The following is a 23,413-nucleotide window of genomic DNA, read 5'->3' as shown; positions in this document are numbered from 1 at the left end:
GTCTCTGGTGTCCACGCTGATAGTCGTGGCTCATGCTGTTCTCTGGAGCTCATTTAGGTGGTGCTGTGAATCCCCTCTCCTCGTGCACCCCGAAACAATGGTCTCTTGCCTCTTAGGCAGTTCCAGACTTTTTCCCAGACTCCCTCCCAGCTAACTGTGGTGCACTAGCCCCCTTCAGGGTGTGTTCAGGCAGCCAACCCCAGTCCTCTCCCTGGGATCCGACCTCCAAAGCCCGAGCCTCAGCTCCCAGCCTGGTCGGCACCGATCCTCTGTGCGGGAATCTCTCCACTTTGCCATCTGCACCCCTCTTGCTGTGTCCTCCTCCGTGGCTCCAAAGCTTCCCCACCACCCTTACCCCAGTCTTCGCTCGCGAAGGGGCTTTGTAGTGTGTAGAACCCTTTCCTCCTTCACGGCTCCCTCCCACTGGTGCAGGTCCCGTCCCTATTCTTCTGTCTCTGTTTTTTCTTTTGCCGTACCCAGGTACTTGGGGAGTTTCTTGCCTTTTGGGAAGTCAGAGGTCTTCTGCCAGCGTTCAGTAGGTGTTCTGTAGGAGCTGTTCCACATGTAGATATAGTTTGATGTGTTTGTGGGGTGGAAGGTGATCTCCACGTCTTACTCCTCCGCCATCTTGAAGGTCCTCCATCCATTGTTGTCTTATTTTAAGAAATCGCCACAGCCACCCCAACCTTCAGCAACCACCACCCTGATCAGTCAGCAGCCATCAACCTTGAGGCAAGACCCTCCACCAGCAAAAAGATTATGACTCGCTGAAGGCTCAACTGATGGTTAGCTTTTATTTAGCAACAAAGTATTTTTAAATTATAAGGTACGTACTTTTTTTTAAGACGTCATGCTATTGGACACTTAGTAGACTACAGTATAGTGTAAACGTAACTCTTATATGCACTGGGAAACCAAAAAATTCATGTGATTTGCTCTGTTGTGGTATTCACTTTATTGTGGTGGTCTGGAACTGAATGAACCCCCAGTATCTCCAAGGTATGCCTTTACTCATATAATGAAGCTGATTCTCCTTAAGTGAATAAAAACTAGTTTAGAATATGTTTATAAAATGGGTATAACTTGCATTTCACAAGAATTAAACTTTAGAAAATCCATGGGCACAGCTCAGTATGAACATTTAATATTAATATTCTAATTGAACTCATTAGAATTTGATAAATGTCAGGTTCTTTAATACTTAAAATTCTAAACTATGCTTTTCATTTTGAGTGATCTAAGGAATGTATTTTACAGCGTCAACCCTACTTTAAAATTGAGACAATCCAGAACTACAGGGAAAAAAAGAGAAATTGTACAAAGTGACATGACCATTACTGTGAGAGTGTTTTCATGGTTTACATCCACAGTTAAGTGTTTTTCTCTAAAATTTTAAACTTCATTATTCTTAAATGCCTTGTGTTATTGTTAGGTTTATGAACCAATGTATCAATTTTGTACATGTATGACTTAAGAGCCCATGGGTCTCAAATGATAAAAGTGTACTCTTTTTCATCCTTGTCTTGGGTGTGTAACTATGATTTCAAATGTAAAACTTTCCCAAGAGTTACTTATGTGTCAATACAGATAACTAGGTCTCCATTTTATGAAAGCTTGTGTAATTCAAAGCTATAGATGAGGGGTTGTCTCTTTTGGAACTGTTAGCATTTTGGGCTGTGTCATTCTTTGCTATGAAGCAGTTGTGTGCATTACAGGATGTTAACAACACCCTGTCTCTGCTAACAGATTGCAGAATACCCCTTCTGCACAATTGTGAAACCAGAAAGTATCACTAATTGCCAAACGTTGTCACCCGGGGAACAAGATTTTTTCATTTGAGAACTGTTGTTAGATAAAGGAATTGTAAAATGAATTTTATCATTATACACTCAACTCCTAATTTTGACAGGAATAAAATTGGTCCATTTCAGTGTCAGATATGTTCTCTTCTTTTGAACATTATCAGATCAAGGCACTAAATATTTAGTAGGTGGTCAGAAAGAAGCTGAAGAGAGAAAATAGGGTGGCCGTGTGGCAGAGAAGATTTAAATGATGAAACTGGGTAGATGAACTGTTCAATTGCTAGTACAATGCTTAGGGTGTGGTAGGTACTCAAATCCCGGTGTTTGAACATCTCGGAATTCCCTAGTGGCCCAGTGGTTAGGACTCTGCACTTTCTGGTTGGGGAACTAAGATCCTGCATGCTGCACTGTGCGGCCCAAAAAAAAAAAAAAAAAAATCTCATTATCTGGGATCTCTTAAATTGAGCAGTGCCTTTTTTTCGCACATGTTGCGAAAGATAACTTGGAGGGCTCACCACTTTGTTCTGTGTACAAATAGATTAGGTTTCTTTGGAATTAATATTGTTTGAAAGCTTTAAGTGGCCAGAATGTACAGATTGTTCCTAGGTTGTTCAGTGACGCAGCCAGGTTGCTTGAGAGACTTAGAAATAAAGGTCTTTAATCAGCTGATGAATTGATAAGCTCCTAGGTTTTGTTGTTATTTATTTTTTTATAACTTGTATACTTCTCTTTATAGCAAGAGTTTTTCCTATTGTAAGCTATCCTTGGGGCTCTTTTTATACATCTTACACATTCCTTATGCCCCCAAATAGTTGCAACAACAGGAAAATAGCCTACCACAAGGGGTGTAGAGAAGTGGATTTTCAAAGTGTTCAGTTTACTGGTGCTCAGCGTTAATTGTTAGCATTGCACAGATTGCACAAGTGAGAAAAGAGGTTTAAGAAGGGGAAGATTTTATTCAGTTACAAGCAGAATGCAGGAATTCTTGTTTCTGACTAACTTAATGCATTCTACTCTTTAAATCTAAATTTAAAAATTCTGATACTGCTTTTGAACATTCCATCTGATTCAGTCTTAAAATAGGTATAAAATTCTGTTAAAAATAGAATTTCATGGCTCTTGCCTCAGAATAAATTTTGGCCTAAAATGACTCATGGAATTTTGGATAATTCTTTCTCTGGATCCTTCTTATTTAGGCTTACTGTCTTGTTTTTTACTGTTGTAAGTGACCCACTCCGTTGAAACTGAGTAACCAAGAGTTTTCATTGCCAGCATGAGATTCCCTGAAGTTGTACATCACTTAGATATAGAGATCTTTGTTAATGTTGCCAGTTTTGTTTTTTTTTTTCACCAGTTTTTCTGTATAGTTTGGGAGGCAGTGCTCAGATTCTTCTCTCAGAAGAGATAGGTAAGTAGTGGCTGCTTGGCAAGACGAGTAGTTTAGCCTCCACCAAAGCCACTGCCCTGGCTCTGGCAAGCCAAGCTCGGCCAACCCAAAGGGACTGCAGGCCTTCTGGGTCTGGCTGTCTTTACTGAGGTGGGGCCTATTGGTGAGTCAGCCAAACAGAGAAATTCTGAAGACTGTCTTGAGAGATAGGAGTTGAGCAAAGGGGAGAGGGTCTGAGGTGCCTAGGAAAGATGTTAATTTCTTTGGTAGGGTGATTGATGCAATGATAGGTCGGGCAGTCCTGGGAGAGGCTGCAGCATTGAGAGAGAGCTGTTCATAGGGTCTTAGAAGAGGGCAAAGTGGGAGAGCTAGTGGGCAGAAACTGCTTAAACTCAGGGTGTTGTCATTGTGGCCTAAAGGTTGGTGATTATTCTGGAATGTAGTCGTCCCTTAGTGTCCTATAATCTCAACAAACCACAGAGTAATGAAACATGGAAAGAGAAAAAGAACTAAAAAGAAAATCATAAAAAGAATTAGAAAGTTAAGAGGAAACTTTAAAAACAACAACAACAGGGCTTCCCTGGTGGCGCAGTGGTTGAGAGTCCGCCTGCCACCTGCAGCCTGCTGATGCAGGGGACACGGGTTCGTGCCCCGGTCCGGGAAGATCCCACATGCCGCGGAGTGGCTGGGCCCCGTGAGCCACGGCCGCTGAGCCTGAGTGTCTGGAGCCTGTGCTCCGCAGCGGGAGAGGCCACAACAGTGAGAGGCCGCGTACCGCAAAAAAAACAACAACAACAACAACAAAACCACCAAAGAAACATAGGGTAGGATAAAAGAAAAGGAAATAGTTGCATTAAACCCTTTAAAATAACCCTATGAAATAGAATGAGAGGTAAAATAAGTGATATTTAAAATAAAAAGACAGAAAAAACTAGCTAAATGGAAAAATATGAATCTAGAAATGAAGATAATAGAAGATAATTTTTAAATAGAGTTGTGAATATAAAAATAAAAATTTAAAAGACCATTACAGCATTCTGTATTTTTTTCTTACAGCATTTGTCACAATTGTAATTTAATAATGGTTAGCATGAGTATTTGTTTAATGTATGTCTCCTCTCCTGGTTTGTAAGCTTCATCCTAACAGCAACTGTGTCTTTCTTGTCTACCGCAGTATTTTCAGGGCCTAGCAGTGTGCTAGCAACATAGGTATACAGCAGATTCTTTTTGAGTTAGAATAAAAACGTATAGAAAATATTAATTTTCCTTAGAAGTTTTGTTATGTGAAATTAGAATTTAAGGTAAGGGAGTAAAGAAAAAGAGGCTTTTAAAAAGAGGGTAAGCTGAAGTAGGCTAGGAAATAATACAAAACAATTAGCAAATGTCTCAGCAATAAGAAATTCTTGATAATGTTGAGTTTCCTGAGTTTCTTATGAAACATCAGTAATATGATGACAAAAGCAAATGTGAGAGAAAATAAGACAGGGAACCCAACTCTGTCATCTCCTCCCCTCACCCCTCTCTGTGAGAGAGCTCCTGGGACTGAGGTCCTTTTGGTCCATCTTTTGGCTTTTCCCCTTGGAGGTAGTGCTCTTGTAGGCCCCCCTTTTTTACTGAGGTGAAATTCACATAACAAAATTAACCTTTTAAAGCGAACAGTTCATATAGTACGTTCATAATGTTGTATAACCATCACCATTATCTAATTCCATTTTCATCACCCCAGAATGAAACCTGCAACCCTTAAATAGTTGTTTCCATTCCCCCTCCCCCCATCCCATGGCAAACACCAACCTGCCTTTTGTCTTTATGGGTTGTCCCTGGCCTCTTTTTACTTTTTAATTTAATTTTTTTAAAGTCTTTATTGGATTTGTTACAATATTGCTTCAGTTTTATGTTTTGGTCCTTCAGCCGCTAGGAATGTGGGATCTTAGCTCTCTGACCCAGGATCAGACCTGCACGCCCTGCATTGGAAGGCGAAGTCTTAACCACTGGACTGCCAGGGAAGTCCCACGTGGCCTCTCTTTAAACTGGATCTATTTGAGAGGGATGTGCTATGGCCAAAAAGAAATTATTTGGCTTTAAAGGCCTAGGTAGTACTGGGACTCAGAGCTACATCTCTTTAAAATATAAATTTATTTCTTTAATAGCATTTTCAAAGACTTCGTAAGCGTACATGGTAGTTATGTGTCTATTTTATTTTAAACTTCATAATTCTCTTAATTCTTTAGCTTTCTATCTTAAAGCTATATAAAATATAATAATTACATTGACGGTTACCTATACTACTCTAGTAATCAGATATTTATATATAATTTGCACGTGTAGCGTTTGTGTCTCTCTACATTAAAACAGGATTTCAACCACTGACCTTCTGGAGTGGGTAATTCTTTGTTGTGGGGGCTGTTCTGTGCACTGTAGAATGTTTTAGCAACATCTTGGCTTAGGTGCCAGTAGCACCCCTCCACCCTTCCAAGCTGTGACAACTAAAAATGTCTCCAGACATTGCAGACTATCCCTTCAGGGGCAAAATCACCCCTGGTTGACAGCCACTGCATTAGAATCATTCCCCTTGAGAATTTGGCTTTCTCTTTACTAGAAAGAGACTTTATTTGTTAAAAATAATCCTCCTAGAGTTATAGAGGAGAATTGCAAAATCACCCAAGAAGCTTAGTCATTCATTGGTTTTTATAATTGTTCCCAAAACTGCTTTAAATTTTTATTTTAGTTTTTAATGTTGATTTTTGGCAATACTCTCCTTGCTGATTATGTAAAGGTCATTTCTTGTTTGGCTATGTTATGCTGAAGGAATTCAACTTGATTGCCTAATAGGAAGTAATTTCATGGAAAAAGTAAATACAGCCATCTGAGTTTTTCAGAAATACTTGAAACATTAAAACTATTAAAGTACAGTGAATAAAGCATTCAGCAATTGAAGAAAAGGAGAATTTTTTTTAACACAAACTTTCCTACTTTGATGTCAGAAGAACTTAAGACAACCATGTTCTACTATTACCACTGAACTTATTGATAATAAAGTAAATTCTCCCTTTTTGTGCTTCCTGCCTCTGCCCTAAAAGTTCTGTTTTCTCATAGTGTAAAGACTCTTTGGCCAATACTTAAATCTTGTTATTTCTCAGTGATCAATGTTAAATGAATTAAATTTTAAAAGGAATATTTGATTTGATTTAAAATTTATCTCAAAATAAGTTTGTAGCCTACAAAATATTATAATTCTAATTATAGATTCCCTGTAGACTTGAAAGTGACAGTTTTTAAGGATTGTCCTGCTACAAGCTAGTTTGCTAGCTAGTTTGTGATTTTACCTGTAACTAGTTAAGTATAACTTGGGACAAAACTTTGGGGAAAAGAAGATGGGAGGGATGATGGAAGCTAGTCAAAAGAGGGGAAATTCAATGTAATAGTATTAGGTGTTATCAGTTAAGTAGTAGGGTTGAGAGATGGCATCTCAACTGGCTTTTTCCTGGGCATAAATTATTTAATAAGGTTGTGGGAAGAAAGAAAATCCCACAAAGTAGAGCCTTGGCTGCTTCTCTGCATAGTAAAATTCAGTTTCAGTAAATTCTCTTTCCAGTGCATGGACGAAGGAGATGAAGGCCATCCCTCTATAATTTTTTGTACCTAAAGTTTTCCTTAGTATAGATGTGGATAGAGGTGTTATTAACATAATATGCTTTTTATAAGAATGCTGTGCTATAGCAGCTTCTATCTCCCATATGTGCTTGGAATGTATCTAATACATTCTTATCATTTTACTTATTTAGGGACTACGTTAGGAGTGAACTGGAGTCCGCCTATGAAGGACCAATGTATTTAGAACCTCTCTCCATGAATCGGTTTACCACAGCCTTAATAGGTAAGTATTATAAAAGAATTAAAAGTGTACGTCGAACCAACCAACCTTAATTACTATTTTCTAAAATTGGTTCATACTTAATACAAAAAACTGGAAAACTCAAAAGTTATTCATGATGACTTTCAAAACATAGCCATTGTTAAATGTTAGTCTTTTTCTTTCATACATAGGTGTTTCTTATTTTACATGTTTATGATCACATATAGCCTGTAGTTGCTTGTGTTTTTTTAAGGGTAATGTAAGTATTTGGGAAGATTAATTTTAAAATAAAGCTAATAATTACTTTGTAAGATTAAAATGAAATACGTAATGTCTTAGTATTGTTTACTGTTGTTGAAAGCCATTATCCTGTAATCAAAAATAAAGTGCCAGAAACATCAAGAACTTGAGACATGATTGAAATATTCAGGTAGCAGAATGCTTAAAACAGAAGTGTTGGCTAGGACCCCAAAACAATATAGATACAGTCCAAAGTGAAATACTAGACCCTACCATGCCAAAGTTGCAAAAAACAAAGTGAGAGAAGACCTCTCACTGTTGTGGCCTCTCCCGTTGCAGAGCACAGGCTCTGGACGCGCAGGCTCAGCGGCCATGGCTCACGGGCCCAGCCGCTCCGCGGCATGTGGGATCTTCCCGGACCAGGGCACGAACCCGTGTCCCCTGCATCGGCAGGCGGACTCTCAACCACTGCGCCACCAGGGAAGCCCATAGTATGTAATTCTTAAATTCACCCATGTAGAGGGTGTTAAGAGGTTGAATGTTGGGATTTGAAGGAGGATTTCTTTAGGGAGCTGTTTTCTCTAAAATACCTGCTGGGCCCTTCTCATTTAGAGAATTTAGTGGTAGACCATTTGGAGACACATTTTTTTGTGGCTTAGTGGGGATACTACAGACTGGTGTCCAACCTAGGCCTGCAATATCTAAAGCTACACCATCCAAAACAAGCCACATGTGGCTTGTGAGCCCTTGAAATGTGACTAGTCCAAATTAAAATATACTGTCGTGTAAAACACATCCAATTTCTCAAACGTAGTACAAAAACGATGTAGACTGTCTTGTTAATTTTTTAATATAGATTGAATGTCTATGTGATAATATTTGGGAAATATTAGATTAAATAAAATATATTATTAATTAATTTTACTTTTTTTTTACCTTTATAAAATGATGCTACCAGAATATTAAACATTATATATATGGCTTGTATTATAATTCTAGTCTGATATAAAGGCCAGCACTGGGCTGGCTGGCTGGCTGTTGAGTTTCTGACCGTGGAGTGAAAATGTCTTGAGAGGTTCTCCTGTATCATCTAATCTGTGTAGGCAAAGGATGTTAGTTTACTATGGACTAGATGAGGGCCCCAAGAGTCAATGGAATTTTCTTAGGTCCTCCCAAGACGGCCCTTAAAAAGGATGAGAAGACTCCAACAGGGATTGAATTTAAGGAGCTGAGGAAAGAACCAAAAACAGCCAGAGGAGGGTACATAACAAGCATCAAGGGTACTGCAGATGAGAGATCCACAGTGATGGGAACAATCAGAAGAATCCTTAAAAGTGCCCAGGAGAAAGGAGATCCATTTTAAATACGCCAGCTGTAGGGAGCACCAATACCATACCATTGTAAGAACATAGTTCAGTAAGAATTTTCTACTTCCCTCCCTCTCCTTCCCTGCCTGCTTCAGTCGTGAGTAAGTCAGGAAAAGTGTGAGATTGTGCTGGCAGAGAAAGAGGAAGAAGATTGCCTTAACCTCTCTACTCCCTCTCACAATTGCAGGTTTTCTGTTATGCCGTAGGAGGCCTCAGCTGGAATAAAGGAAAACCCTCAACTTTAAATCAGTTTCAAAGTTTTGTTTGTTATTAGATTGAGATTAGATTAGATTAGATTAGATTGTATAACCTGTGCTAGATTAGAAAAGGTATGGGACTTGCCTTAGGGGCAGGAGAACACTCAGTTCACAGAGTGGCTTTTAAGACAGTAGGACACAAAAATAATGTTGCTTTATGGCTATATCCCATGAATTGGTATATTCAGTAGTGGTGACATCCAAGTATGAAAATATTTGCTAGGTTAGAAAACTCATAAAGTGTTCTCTTTTATTCTATAATGGACGCAATTTAGTATAAATCTGTATATTTCCTTAAATTTTTCCTATCAGTGGTTATGATAGTGTGTTTACTCAACTAAGATTCAATTAATTGGAAATAAAACAAAATCCGTAAACTATTAAGTAGCAATTTTCTTTAGACTTTGATTTTAAAGTAACTTTCTACTCCTTTTCTTCCATTTCACTAATGAACTTTTAATGAAAAATTAAGTAATTTGAATATGCCATCATTTCTTAGGATTACAGACTTCTTGGAGATAGTTCTTACAGTGGAATTCTGAAATCCAAAGAGTACATTGTGATTTTGATTTATTCAGAATTGTCAGTTGGAATAGGCATGTCAAGTTAAACAACTTCCTTTTCTCCTGGAGCTATAGGAAAGATTTCCACTAACAGTATGACTCCTTCCTTCTTTCATCTAAATAAGAGGAGTAGTCTTCTCTTAAAGAGAATCACAGCATATGAGTCATAGTCTTCTGTGAAAGAAGATAAATTAAATGAAGCCTGTAACCCCAGAGCTGAACACCGAATGTGCTGTCCTAGACTTATGGGAATTTTCAGAGCTTAAAGGAAGTTTACAGCATGCTGAACAAGGAAATTTTTTTTTTTTTTAAGAAGAAAAAAGAGAATTTTATTTGAGCCAAACTGACGATTATAACACAGGGAGCAGATTCTCAGAAAGCTCTGAGAATTTGAAAAAGGAAATTTAAATATCATAGCTGTGAGTACAGTGAAAGTAAGACATACCAGAATGAAAATTCCTAATCATTCTTAATATTAAAGCATTTCCTCTGAGTATTTTATTTCTTTCAGAGTTTTAGCTAATTTTTTAATCAAAGAAATATACTTTTAAAACTCAAGAAATACCACAATTTTATGATAAAAATCGGTTTTCTCCTGTACCACTCCTCTCTACTCTCAGGTATCATTCCGCAGAGGCCTTTCTCCTTTCAACTCACCTAACTTTTCCCTGCTGTTTTCTCTTTTGTCCCCTTCTGGAAATTCTCTTAATTGGTAAGGTTCCTCCCACATTGAGCCCCTAATTTTCTTACTGTTCCATTTTCCTTTTTCTCTCTCTCTGTCTCTCTCTTTGTCTTACTTTCTGAGATTTCCCAACTTTATCTTACAACCCTTTTGTTGTTATGTATTTTAATATCCTGGAGTTTGTTTTCTTTTTATTGTGACAGTCTTTTAAATTTCTTAGATATATTATTTACTTTGAAGCTTTCTTTTTTTTTTTTATGGTACGTGGGCCTCTCACTTCTGTGGCCTCTCCCGTTGCGGAGCACAGGCTCAGTGGCCGTGGCTCACGGGCCCAGCCACTCCACAGCATATGGGATCCTCCCGGACCGGGGCACGAACCCGTGTCCCCTGCATCGGCAGGCGGACTCTCAACCACTGCGCCACCAGGGAAGCCCCTGAAGCTTTCTTTTGTTCCTTGCGTTCTCTCCATTTGTTTTGGCCTTTGCCTTACCTGGGACAGCAGTATTTCTTAAGCCTGGATTAGAATCACCTGGTTATATTACATAAAAAATTATAAATACTGATGCCTAGACCCCATATGAGGCTGATAAACTGTAAGTTTTACTTAAATATCCTTGTGTGATCATTTGTATTAAAGTGAGTTATTAAGTTGTCGATTGGAATCTCTTTAAGGCTTACCAACGGGTATGTTTCACATTTGGTGTCAAGTGCGACTGGCTGTTTTTGGGGGGACCCCTAAGTGTGTGTATTTGTAGGTCTTTTCACTTGGACTTGGGTCAGTTTCCCCAAAGAAGAATCTTTCTGTCTCCTGTAGGGGAGGCTAGTGTCAGTGACAAGAGCTGGGTGGCAATAAACATGGCAGCAGTGTTTGGAGATCTAGAGTGATCTCATCCTTCTGGGTGCAGACTTTTATTTTAATCTCCGTTTTTCATTTGGGCACTGCACCTCACCTCTGCCCTGAGCTGTGCACAGTGCCCAGGAGCCTATTTCAGCCTTTCTGGAGAGCAAAATTCAGTCTTCTTCTCAGGGTGGGGAAAGAGTAGTGGCCTGATAGTTGTTTTCTAGCCCCTAAGATTTTGTTGACTTATCTTACTAGGTGGCCTCTTCTCAGTTTTCTTTTTCTATTTCTTTCTTTTTTTTTTTTTCTGAGGGTAGAAAGTGAGATTTATTGAGTACACTGCGGGGGAGACCAAGAGGGGGTCTACGCTGGGGGAGAGAAACTGGGCTTCTTTTATGGTCCCCTCTGGTCACCCTTGGGTTAATGTTCCACCCATTTGGTGGTTAGGGCTGGGTGTGTCATAGCTCTATCTGCCTGGAATGCCAACTGCTTGTGACTACTGATAATTTCCCGTTGGGGGGAGAGTGCATTTGTCTTATCTTAAAAGGACCGCCCCAGCCTAAGATGGCTGTTCTTTTGTTAAGCTCTACATTTCCCCCCTGTCAGATCAGCAGAGTGAAATCATTGACATCTGGGCAACGACATCATCTTGGGCTACTTCCTGCTGAGAAAGGGTGACATTGGGTCCCAGTTGGCTTTGCTGGTCGGCTGTGGGGCTGTGGGATTCTGTGTGAATAGAAATTTTGGGAGGGCTGTTTGAGAGTAGTCAACTGTATTGATTCTAGAGGTTGGAATCCTTGTCTTGTCACCATTTGTAGCTTGATGGAATGAAGTTGGTTTTGTAGCAACTTGTTTGATGTACTTGGTGACGTTGGTGGATCAGGATGGAAAGAGAAAAGAGGATCTCACAGTGTGCCTGGATTTGCCCCAGACGAGCTGCCGCTGCCGAATGCACCAGGTGTTAGAAGTGAGGAGTCCCAAAGCTAGGCCCAAAGGACACTACTACCCCATCGGGCAGGGACAGTCAGTCGATATGGGACTGGGCTTTAGGTCCGCCAGAGAGTCAGGATGTGCAATCCCTGGTCTCCAGGGACCTTAGACCATCGGCAGTGTTGAAGAGGAGAAAAGACTTTCCAGAATGTAGCCCTTGGGGTGACAGTGAGTTGGAGCCCGTCTGGAGACCTTGGGTCCCGCTGAGCAATAACCCTGGCCGGGGACCTTCAATTGCCCCAAGTCATTAGGCCGATCACTACTATTGGAAGACTGATTAGAAAAGGCAGACAGAGGCATTCCCTGTATGGGCCACCAAAATGCTGTGGAATGTGGTGATGGGGCTGGCAATGTGGGTGGTAAAAGAATTCACCGAGCCAGAAGTGAGGGTAGAAAGCGAGATCTATTGAGTACACTGCAAGGGAGCAGAGGGTGAGAGCAAGCTGTGGGGGAGGGGATCTGCCTCAGTTTTCTTTATTATTAGGTGTTTTTCTCTTTCTTAATGCCTTTATGAATGTTTTTCATGTGATTTGAATATCAGTTCTTTAAAGGCTAAAATTAGTACTTTGTGGGAAAAAATACCACATATGTTACATACAGTGTAGTAGATTGTTAATAAATTTTCAGCTTTGTATAAAAATAGTTGCAGTTTTTTAATTCTTCTAACAATAATATGGATAGAACACAAATTAGAATCTAAAAATATTGTTTTGCTTTTCATTGGCAAGAAGGAAGAGAATTTGACTGATTCCTAAATTAATTTGGAAGATGACATGTTCAAGAATTTCTAAGAAATTCTGAGAGGAGCAATAAGAGGAGACTTGTCCAGTCAGTGAAAAGGAATAGTGGGCACTGTCATCCGAGTAGAGCACTGAAAAAAATTAGCAAGTTCTGACACAGACACAAAATACACAGAAGATTCTGAAGTATACCAAAGTGGCATTTCAAATTAATGAGAAAAGAATTGGATGATTCCAATAGCTAGTTTTGAGACAACTGACTACACATCTGGAAAAACAAACATAGGTCTTTACTTTTTACCTTATTCTAAAATAATTTCCATATATATTAATTTTTAAATTAAAGAAAATATAGGTGATTACATGTATGATCTTGAGTAGGGGGAGCCATATAATTAACCATGGCACCAGAAGTAGAAACCATTAAGGAAAAGATTGATAGGTTTGACTCTTTATAATACAAACTTCTATACTATGAGAGAAAAAGTTATTAAAATACTCAAATGACAGATTGGGAAAATAGAATCATATGATAAAGGAGGTTAATATCTTGATCAAACAACAGAAGGCTACATATCCTAGTAAAAGAATAGACAAAGAATGTGAACAAACGTTTTGCCAAATAATTGCAAATGCGTTTACATGTTGATTGGGCAAAAAGTTCGTTTGCGTTTTTCTGTAAGGTTACGGAAAAACCTGAACGAACTTTTTGGCCAACCCATTACTTATTGGTAATGTTCAGTGCTACTGGTAAACGACAAAATACAAATTTAACAAAAACTTAGAAAATATTCCTTGCCCTTCCCTTTCTTAAATTATTTTCACTGTTGACAGGTAGGTGAGAAAATGGGCACCCCTGTACACTGTGTGTTTTGTGTCTGTAGGGCAATTGACAGTATGTGTTAAAAGCCTTAAAAAATGTTTCTTCTGACTCAGTAATCCCACTTATAGGAATTTAGGCTAAGAAAATATTAGGAAATGTGCTCCAAGTAGTTTATACAATGATGTCATAAATGTACAGGCTTATTCATAACAAAGCATTTTATAATTATGAAACATTTGAAAATAGCCAAATGCTAATATTGTCATGTGCATTCAGTTTTTTAACTAAAAAAACAACAAAAGCCTTTATTTATTTATTTGAGAGATGTATGCATAATATGTATTAAATGAAAAAAGTTGATTGTGTGTATGCTATAATCTCCTTTATATAAAACATTTGTGTATATTCACATGCATAGAATAAATCTGAAAAGGTAACAATATGAATAACTTTGAGCACTGCCTAGGTTTCAGATAAAATGCTAAGGCTTTACGTGCAATACCTTATTTAATGAACACGACATTAACAGTGCTACCTTTGGGTGACAGGATTGTAGGAGATTGAGGCTTCTTTTTCCTTTTTCCTTCTCTGTATTTCCTAACTTTTCTATAATCATGCATAATCCTCTGTGAGAAGAATTTGTTGTTTAAACTTCTCAGTTTTAACTTCTCATTATTGAGTCATTTGGGAAGGCTTGCATGGTCCTGTAGAAACAATTAAAGATTGAAAACCTCAGAATAAATCTTGTCACAGCATGATCTTGGACAAGTAACTGTATCTCTTGGATTTTATACTTTCACCTCTAGAGGAGAACAGTTAAATATTGAGGGCCTTTGTAAAAGGAGCTAAATATATTTAGTTGTAACTGAATTCTTTTTTGAATGAGACATTTTAAAAAATTGCCATATTATATATGTCATCTGGAATGTGATGAAGACCAGTGGATATTTGTGCTGCTTCTTTTAAGTTAGTCCTAGGGAATGGGTGCCCAAAATTCACAGAACATGTAATTTTGGTCAGATGAAATTAAAATTTGATTTAAAATATTATCTAAGAGATCCTAACTAAACTCCTTCAAAAGCTGTGTCATCATCCTTTTCAACAGTGTTTTGTTTTTATTTTGTGATTACCAAATCTCGAAATTAAATATGTTCTCCCCCCCATTTTAGGTCAGTTGGTGGTGTGTACTTTATGCTCCTGTGTCATGAAAACGAAGCAGATTTGGCTCTTTTCAGCTCACATGCTTCCTCTCCTAGCACGCCTCTGCCTTGTTCCTCTGGAGACAATTGTTATCATCAACAAATTTGCTATGATTTTTACTGGATTGGAAGTTCTTTATTTTCTTGGGTCTAACCTTCTAGTACCTTATAACCTTGCCAAGTCTGCATACAGAGAGTTGGTTCAGGTAAGACTGTGTAGATAAAATTCTACATAAATATTAAGTATATTAAAGATTTAGTTCACTTTTATTTCACAGTCATGGTCATGGTAACATTATGTTTGACAGTTTCAAAATAGTAACTGTTTTCAACCTAATTAGGAGCATCTGAGATTCTTTATTAAGTTCTATTGAGAGGCAGTAAAGTGAAGTAAGTGCTTCTCCAGAAGCAGATGGTCTGGGTTCTCACTCTGATGCTGCTGTTTACCAGCTGTGTAACCTGGGGTTAGTCACTTAAGTTTACTTATCTGTAAAATGGAGCTAATAATAACTGTTGTACTTAACGCATAGGGTAGCCGTGAGATTTGAATGAGTTCAGTGCCAGGTAGATGATATTCAGTGTTAACTATGATAACAAAGACAAGAATGATGTAGAATTGAATACCTAGAGGTCAAATCCTGTTTTTTTCCTGATTATAGCCCTACCGTGAGTACAGTTTTTTCCTTACGTTTGTTTAATAGACTGAGAAGTTAAATAGTTCTGGGCTATGGTATGACAGATTTCATTTAGATGTGGTGCTTGGACTGATTTTGCCAACATAACGTGCTTCTGTCTCTCCTACTTTTATCAGCCTTTGCTCTCAAACAGATTATTTCCAGACACAAACAGTAGGTATTGAGGAGATAAATAGTTCATTTGATTTAATCAGTGAATTTCAGTATATAAAATAGGTCTTAAAACTGACATTGGTATAAAGAGAGTATTAAAATGGGCATTCTCTCCTAGCTCTTTACTGTGTGCCTGACCCTAAGGTACAGGAAGCTTTCAGATTGGTCAAACTGATACTACTAAATGAATCCTTTCCTTGTTGTTATTGTTGTGGCCCCAGGGGCAGATTTTCCCAGAAAAATTTCCTAAGCTCTCGGCCTTACCCTGATTCTACTGATTTCTTCATCTTACATAATGATTAACTTGAGCAACTTTCTTGAAAGTAGATCTTCAGAGGAAGATGAAGTTATTTTCATACACTCATTGAACAGTTTCTTCGTGGGGAAGGATTGTTGTATGCAGGGTCAGAATGATGAATTTATGTATTTTTTATTTGAATTCAATCTTGTGGAACTACGCTGGTTTGTAAGAAGTGGTAGATATTCAGTAAATATTACTTGGATACTGTTTATTTAGTTACCATAAGGACAAAGCCTCCGTTTTTCAGTGTCATGTTTACCTTCTTGGTTGCCATAAGGTTCTTGTAGCACAAGGTGTTGCAGTTGAAAATAAAGTATAGGTTATGAAATTCGCGACCTGGAAAGAATTGGATAGACAAGAAGTGGAAACTGTCAGGTATTTTAGTGGTCTTTTCCTTGAATGGAAAGAAGGAAAAGTACTCTACCTCTCAGTGATTAGTTTGCTGCTAATAGTAATTTTGCAGCTAGCTGGACAATTTCCTTTTTCTTGCAATATTTTCTAGTTGAGAAAAAATGGGGGTTAATCATGACTCAGTTTTAGAAAAAATATTTGATTTACAGATGAAAAAATGTAAATTTAGAATAAGCTACAAGTCAGTGTATTTTTATTTAAGGTCTTTATAGTTTTTGAAAAATTCTGGTGTCACACCGAGCATTCCGGCAAGACCAATTGGCTGCTTAGGTTAGAGCTTGTAACCTACTTGGCAGAACCTTGTTGTGTTACCAGGGTCCAGTCCCTGGCTTAGTAACTCCAGAAACTTGGTTACAGCTGTACTCCTAGGCTGAATCAGATTATGAGAATTAATTCCTCCTAATCAGTCTCATAAGGAATTGTTTTATAAACTAGACAGCTAATTTATTGACTTATAGTAGTTTAATAAACTTTTTTTAGGTGTACCTTTTTCTCTGGTGTTAATACACTTGGCAAACCAAATCATTTGAGAAATGTTGCTTGATAAATACACAGTAGGAGCAAGGGGAAGTGATTTGTCTGAGGGAACAGACTTCCTGTCTTTGCTCCATCATAAACTTCTCCAATGATTATTCTGTCTTCCATCAAACTACTTCTCATCTGTGACCTTCCTGAATAAACTCTGGAAAATTCTTTTATATTTCCCTTCCTCCTAGCCCCTCAAGCAGTATTGCATTGTTCATGCTAGTCCTGATCATTTTGATTAGACATGAGTAAGTTTACCAAGGCTCCTCACACTCCCTTGACGTAGTTTAGCTCTGACTGTGACTTTATTTTGACATTATCCCTGAACTCTTAGGGCAGTTTACTGTTGCCATTTGATGAATGTGTGTCAACAGTTAATAATAATTCAAAGTCAGAAAATTAACAAAGACATGCTAATTCCTACTTGTATGTATAGAGCTAACTTTGAAGGAATTTAGTTGAAATAATCTTGCAAGAAAAGAAAAGCTACTCAGTTTTTCTCTTTCAGTACTTTAGGTTAAACTCTTTTGTGTTTAAATGTGTTTATTGAAGTGATACAAGGTGTTTTCCTAAAGTCCTATTTTCTTACTCAGGTAGTGGAGGTATATGGCCTTCTAGCCTTGGGGATGTCCCTGTGGAATCAGCTGGTAGTCCCTGTACTGTTCATGGTTTTCTGGCTCGTCTTATTTGCTCTTCAGATTTACTCCTATTTCAGTACTCGGGATCAGCCTGCATCACGAGAGAGGCTTCTTTTCCTTTTCCTCACAAGGTAATTAATAAGAGTATACGATACTATATATAACCCTAGGAAGAGAAAACTTTGATCTAGGAATAGTAAGTTTTTCAAATTAACTTTTGTCACTCTTTTTATAGTGCTTCATATTCAATTAAAATAGGATTTTCACTCAGTGGATGCCTAGGTCTGGCAGTGTAAGGAGGTGCTAATATAATAATGGTGGTATATTTGGCTGCACTGTAGACCGTAGTACAGCAAATGATTTGTGGAAAGGTATGTAGCAAATTGTAAAAATGTTTTTTCAATTTCAAGTTAAACTACTGGAAAAGAAATATGTTACTAAAAATAACTATCACTTTGAGTATTTAATATGTGCCAGCCACACTAATAAACACTTCTTCATACTTACTTTTATAGCAGCCCTGCAAGAAAGGTACCTTATTATCATTAGCATTTCAGAGGTAAGGAAATTGTACCAAGAGTAACTTGCCCAGGTGCCAGTGCCAAAAGAAGGGATGCTGACACTCAAACCCCATCTGAGTCCAAATCCTATGACTTACCTATACACTTTCACTATGCCCTGTTATTTTCAATGTTTTGCTTCCGTATTAATATAGAGTCAAATAATGGTAAAATGAGTATATCATAGTATTTTACTATTTGACCTAAAGGAATTCTAAGACTTGGTTTCTAAAATAAATTATTTAAAAAAAATCTTAAGTCATTAGAGTCCTTTTTCTACCTCATTATCTTTGTTGTGAGCTTATCTAGACATTTGTCACTGTTAAATTCCAAGTTTCCATCTCAGTCCCTCAGAATCTAGCAGATGGGTCTACATCTTCATTCCCTGGCTCATTGTCACTTTAAAAGGCAAGAAAGAAACTCTCCTCCTGGGAAGTATAGGCGAATACAACTTTAGAGTTTTAGTTAGTAGAGCTGTTGTTTCGCAGCCATCCAAAATGATGGAGTGTTGTGCACCAAGTGGTGTAGGGGAGGAGAAGTTTAAGACAGATTTACTCTCTTTAAGGAGCATGTTACTTGTTAAGATTGAAAACGTTACAAAGTTAAACAGCAATAAAAATGTCATGGGGCGATACCTATTTTGACAAGTAAGTAAAATAAACTTATTGGTACTGAGTCAGATTTTGTATTTTCTGAGACTTTTAATTAAAAAGTAGCTTTTATAAACATGCAATAAACTGATATCAAACACATTTTAATGGCCAATTCATTGTTTCACTGCTATTTGTTTTTATGTAAGTATCATGGAGATTTTATGCAGAGTTTTAAAATGGTCCAAAAAGTAACTGAATTTAAAGAGAAAGAGAGATATACAGTTCAGTGGTTAGGATAACCTAAGTGTGGGACTGGGATTGGTCATGTTTTAAACCAGATTATTATCCATTGTGAAGCACAATCAAATGAAGCATAGTATAATGTAAGAGGCTTAACAAATCAGTAAGCTATGAATGAATTTGGACTTAACAAAGTAAGAAAATAATGCTGCAATTTTAGGTGAGGCTTAGATATCTTGCCAAAATAATTTTCTTCTTTATTCCTTTTCCATACATAGGATAGATTGCCCCTTCTCTATATAAGAATATTTTAATTTGGTGTTTTATAGAGAAGTTCCTGTGTGGTTCTTTCATTAATTTGTGTCTCTGTAAGCATTGTTCTTTGTCCTTCTTGATGCACTTGTGCGTTAGGTTATGTGTGTATGTTGCTTTGCCAATGAACAACTTACTCTCAAAAAGGAGGATCACAAGTTTACCAGGATACCCTGACTAAAACAAACCAACAAAGCATGGCAAACAAACTGAAAAACAAAAAGAAGGGTTTTTTTGCAGCCAGGAAATAGAAACTAAAATCAATAAAATGTCTCATCGAGGAGAGATGGGAAGAAAAGTTTTATAAATTTCCCAGCCTCTTTCACTTCCCCAAAGCTAGGTTGAAACCTTTTGTTTTCTTTAGTATGCTCTTGAAAAATAGCACCACACATTTTTTTTTCCCCCACACATTTTTTTAAAGTAAGAGAAAAAGAATGTGCTCCTCTTGAAAATGTAATTAAATCATACTGTTTGGGTAAAAAAGATTTCTTTAAAAATAGACACAAGAATAGAGAAATTGTTTGGACATTCAGTAAAACTATCAGACTTTTCCAATGGCAATGAAGTAAAATTTTTAGTGTTATTTTTAGCCATGATCCTCATATTTTTAAATTACTGGACAATTTGTTGAAACATGGTATATAATGATTTTTCTGAGAAAAATATCAAACATTTCAGAAATTAGACTTTTAAGAATGCCATAAAATTATTTATTCTTTAGCTGTCAACTACCATGATTGGTAGATATTTTGGCTCCTAATGGAAAACCAGACATTTTTTTCCTCATCATAATGCACAGTGGTCTACGTAAAATTAGATGTTTTCACATAAAAAGTAACTTAAAAACAGTTGTGTAAGAAGGATAACCGTGTAGCAGAGGCATGGAGCTACATAGTAAAGGGCAGATACTGATTTGCCTGGATGAATTCCTCATCCATGCAAGACATTATTCACTGAAATTTCAAAACTTGATACCATGCTTTGAATGTTTTTTTATTAGTTGCTTTGTAAATGCTAAATCCAAATTATTGGTACATAATATTACATATATTTGCAAAATACTTGTGAAATTATTCTCAAATGTGTTCAATAAAAGTATTGAATGTATTTCTATAAAATATGAAAGTATTTCCAAGGTTTAGTGCAAGTCCAGTTCTCCTTATTAAAAATTGCTATTAAAATTATTTTGAAATGGTCTTGGGCTATATTCTTGGACATGCTTTTGAAATAACCCAGAAAAGACCTGCATTTACCTACGCCTAAATTAATTAAAATGTAAAGCACCAGTAGCATGGAAGACATTGTTGGAGTGAGAGGAGTCAGGGGCTGCAGAGTCTGCACAGGCCCTACCCCATAGCAGTTTGGTCAGAGAAGGAGTTTTGACAAGGAACCACATTAGCAGTACAGTCTGATCAATTTGAACAGCCAGAACCTTTCAGAAGAACAATGGGCAACTATATACATTTCTTTTGAATATTATCAGCATGTTAATTAGATTTTCTTAAGGTTTGAACAAGATTTAAGCCTTCAGAGTTTTACTACCTTTGAAGGAGATGATAGTTAATAAAAATAAAAAAGACTGTGTTTCAGATTTGGTGCTATGTGCTGAATATTTGCCAAAGAGTTAGAAAAATGAGGTTAGGATAATAATAAGAATGGATTTAAATTATTAACAGAGTGGTTAGGTGATTTCATCTCAAATTTTGGGTGTTTTCATTGAGGATCAGATCAAGCTTGGTGGTTATTTAAAGGCCTAAGATGTTTCAATTCCAAATAAACAATTTTTATCGGACAATATTTCCCCCCCTTTTTTTCTAGTATTGCTGAATGCTGCAGCACTCCTTACTCACTTTTGGGTTTGGTCTTCACGGTTTCTTTTGTTGCCTTGGGTGTTCTGACACTCTGCAAGTTTTACTTGCAGGGTTATCGAGCTTTCATGAATGATCCTGCCATGAATCGGTAAGTTCTTCACCCTGAATAGCTCTAGACATTTAAATCTTATGTAACTTGAAGAAGGAATGATGAATTTCTTTGTTGATGAATTTTAGAGGAAATGGAATTTTGAGGACTTTTTTTTTGGAATGGTTGCAATATTTAGATTAAAATACTATGAAAAAATAACTAAATTTCTGTGTATAAAAGATGTATTTTTATTATATCTACATAACAGTGTATATTAGACACTTTCCTTTCCTAGATTTATTTAAGAGATTTTTGGATAACTTGCTTTTTCCCATTTGACGTTTGTGTTGCTCTGCTAAAATCAGATTTCTAAATTCGATACTTTCTTAAAGATTTTTTTTTATGTTTGAACATAATTTTGATACTGATTGAAGTTTCAAAGGATGCATTAATGAGGATGCAGAATAGTTATTCCAGTTGTTATTAAATCACTAAGATCAGGTATTAGGAAACTACTTCTAGAACTTGTCATGATTTCTGTTATCTGAATTAACATAGAGGTTTAATGGTTTCATTTATATAAGTTTATGTAACCTCTTCTTAAAGTATTTAAATTTTTATGGACTATTTCATGATTAGTAGATGCTGAGTACCTTGTAAATTGAGGGGAAATTTTAATTTGTTGTGTATTAGTTTTTTAATGACAGAAAAGAAAAAACCTATGCTCTGTAGTTTTCCTGCCAGTCCCAGCTAACACCTTTATAATGGAAAAAGGGAGTGGGGACAAGACAGAAAAATAATTCATGTTTAAGTTCACAGAATTCATACCATTCAGAAAGCACAAAATGGAAAATGACAACTTTCTTCCCCTACTTCCCATTTCCTCTCCCCAAAGGTAACAGCTATAGATGGTAATTTAAAACATTTCTTATAGGGAAAAGTATCTATAGTCTTTTCCACATACTATACACATTGTTCTGTACCTTATCTTGTCACTTAATATGGTTTAGATAGGTTTTTTGTTTTGTTTTTATGTCAACACATACACCTCATTCTTTTCGATGAATGCATAGTATTGCAAAAATAATGTATCTTTTTTTTTTTTTTGCTATTTAAAAATAATGCTGCTATGAGTGTCTTTGTTCATGTCTCTCTTTTTAAACCCTTAATTAGGAAAATTTTAAACCAGTAAAGCTGAGAAAATAGTAAAATGAACCCCTATGTATGTACCTGGCACCCATCTCCAGTAATATGGCCAGTGTTGTGTGTTGTGTGCCCCTGTCAATTCCACCTACCTTGTCCCATAACACCCCCTCCCTAGCTGCATTTGTTTGGAGCAAATCCCAGATATAATATTATTTTACCTCTAAATCTTTTAGGAAAAAAACATAACTACAATAGAGCATTCATTTCTGATAGAAGAATTCCTTGACATCAGATACCCAGTTGGTGTTCATATTTCCCTAATTATCTGTCTAAATTTTAAAAAACATTTTGTTTGCTCAACTCAGGATCCAAATAATGCCCATGTTGTAGTTGACTGGTATGCCTCTTAAGTCTCTTTCAATATTTAGTTTCCTGCTATCTCTTTATTTTTTCCCTTTAATGTTATTTGTTGAAGACATCGGATTGTTTGTCCTACTTAGTTTTTCAGTCTGGATTTTACTGATTGTATCCCCATGATGTCACATAACATGTTCCATTGTTCACTTTATCTCTCAAATCTGTGTGTGTGTGTGTGTGTGTGTGTGTGTGTGTGTGTGTGTGTGTGTGTATCTTAAAAATCTATATCTATATATCTTAACTTTTGTAGTACATCCATAGGGTAAATTACTAGTAATATTATTGAATTGAAGGATATGTACATTTTAAATTTATTAGCAATTCTTCTCCAGAAACATTTTACCTGTTTATATCTCAACATTAGTCTGCCCATATTTTTTTACATTCCTTGTCAGTACTTGGGTCATCAGGCTTTGAAATATTTGCTAATTTGTGTATCTGAAAACTGTACCTGTCCTTGGCTCATTTCTCGTTTATTTGTAAGATTCTTTATAATTCAAGTCAATAGGATAAAAAGGTCTTAGGACTTTGTATATATTTTCCATATGGAAATTGAATTTCAAAAAAAGTAGTTTTGTTTACGTTTCTGGTTCTTATGGTCTTCTTAAATAGACCTTCCCTACTCCAAGGTTATAGAGACATTCACCTGTGGTTCTCTATTTTATAATCGGGATATAGCTCATGATGTAAATATGTATATAATTCAGTGGATATCTAAGAATGGTAGGAGTGTCTGACTCGTTAGCCAAGCCTGGTTTGAATACTTTTATTTATCT

The 23,413-nt window shown here is 36.8% G+C and overlaps 1 protein-coding gene across 3 annotated transcripts in view; it reads left to right on the top strand.

Moving 5' to 3' along the window:
* Nucleotides 1-23,413, top strand: part of RNF145 (ring finger protein 145) — a 65,964-nt gene that overhangs the window by 28,691 nt on the left and 13,860 nt on the right. Inside the window, exons 2-7 of one of the 3 annotated variants that reach the window (XM_079916712.1) lie at nucleotides 665-826; nucleotides 1,258-1,369; nucleotides 6,975-7,066; nucleotides 14,715-14,950; nucleotides 17,423-17,598; nucleotides 20,991-21,131. In XM_079916712.1, the coding sequence (XP_079772838.1) occupies nucleotides 7,018-7,066; nucleotides 14,715-14,950; nucleotides 17,423-17,598; nucleotides 20,991-21,131 (602 nt within the window). In that variant the 5' untranslated portion in view covers nucleotides 665-826; nucleotides 1,258-1,369; nucleotides 6,975-7,017. Of the gene's footprint in view, nucleotides 1-664; nucleotides 1,370-6,974; nucleotides 7,067-14,714; nucleotides 14,951-17,422; nucleotides 17,599-20,990; nucleotides 21,132-23,413 lie in introns of all 3 variants that reach the window. The other 2 variants (XM_079916713.1, XM_079916711.1) reach the window with 2 other exon arrangements.

The sequence above is a fragment of the Stenella coeruleoalba genome, assembly GCF_951394435.1.
Source record: "Stenella coeruleoalba genome assembly, chromosome: 3".
In the NCBI taxonomy this organism is placed as follows: Eukaryota; Metazoa; Chordata; class Mammalia; order Artiodactyla; family Delphinidae; genus Stenella; species Stenella coeruleoalba.
The sequence above is the reverse complement of the archived record's forward strand: the minus strand, read 5'-3'. Positions and strand labels throughout refer to the sequence as shown.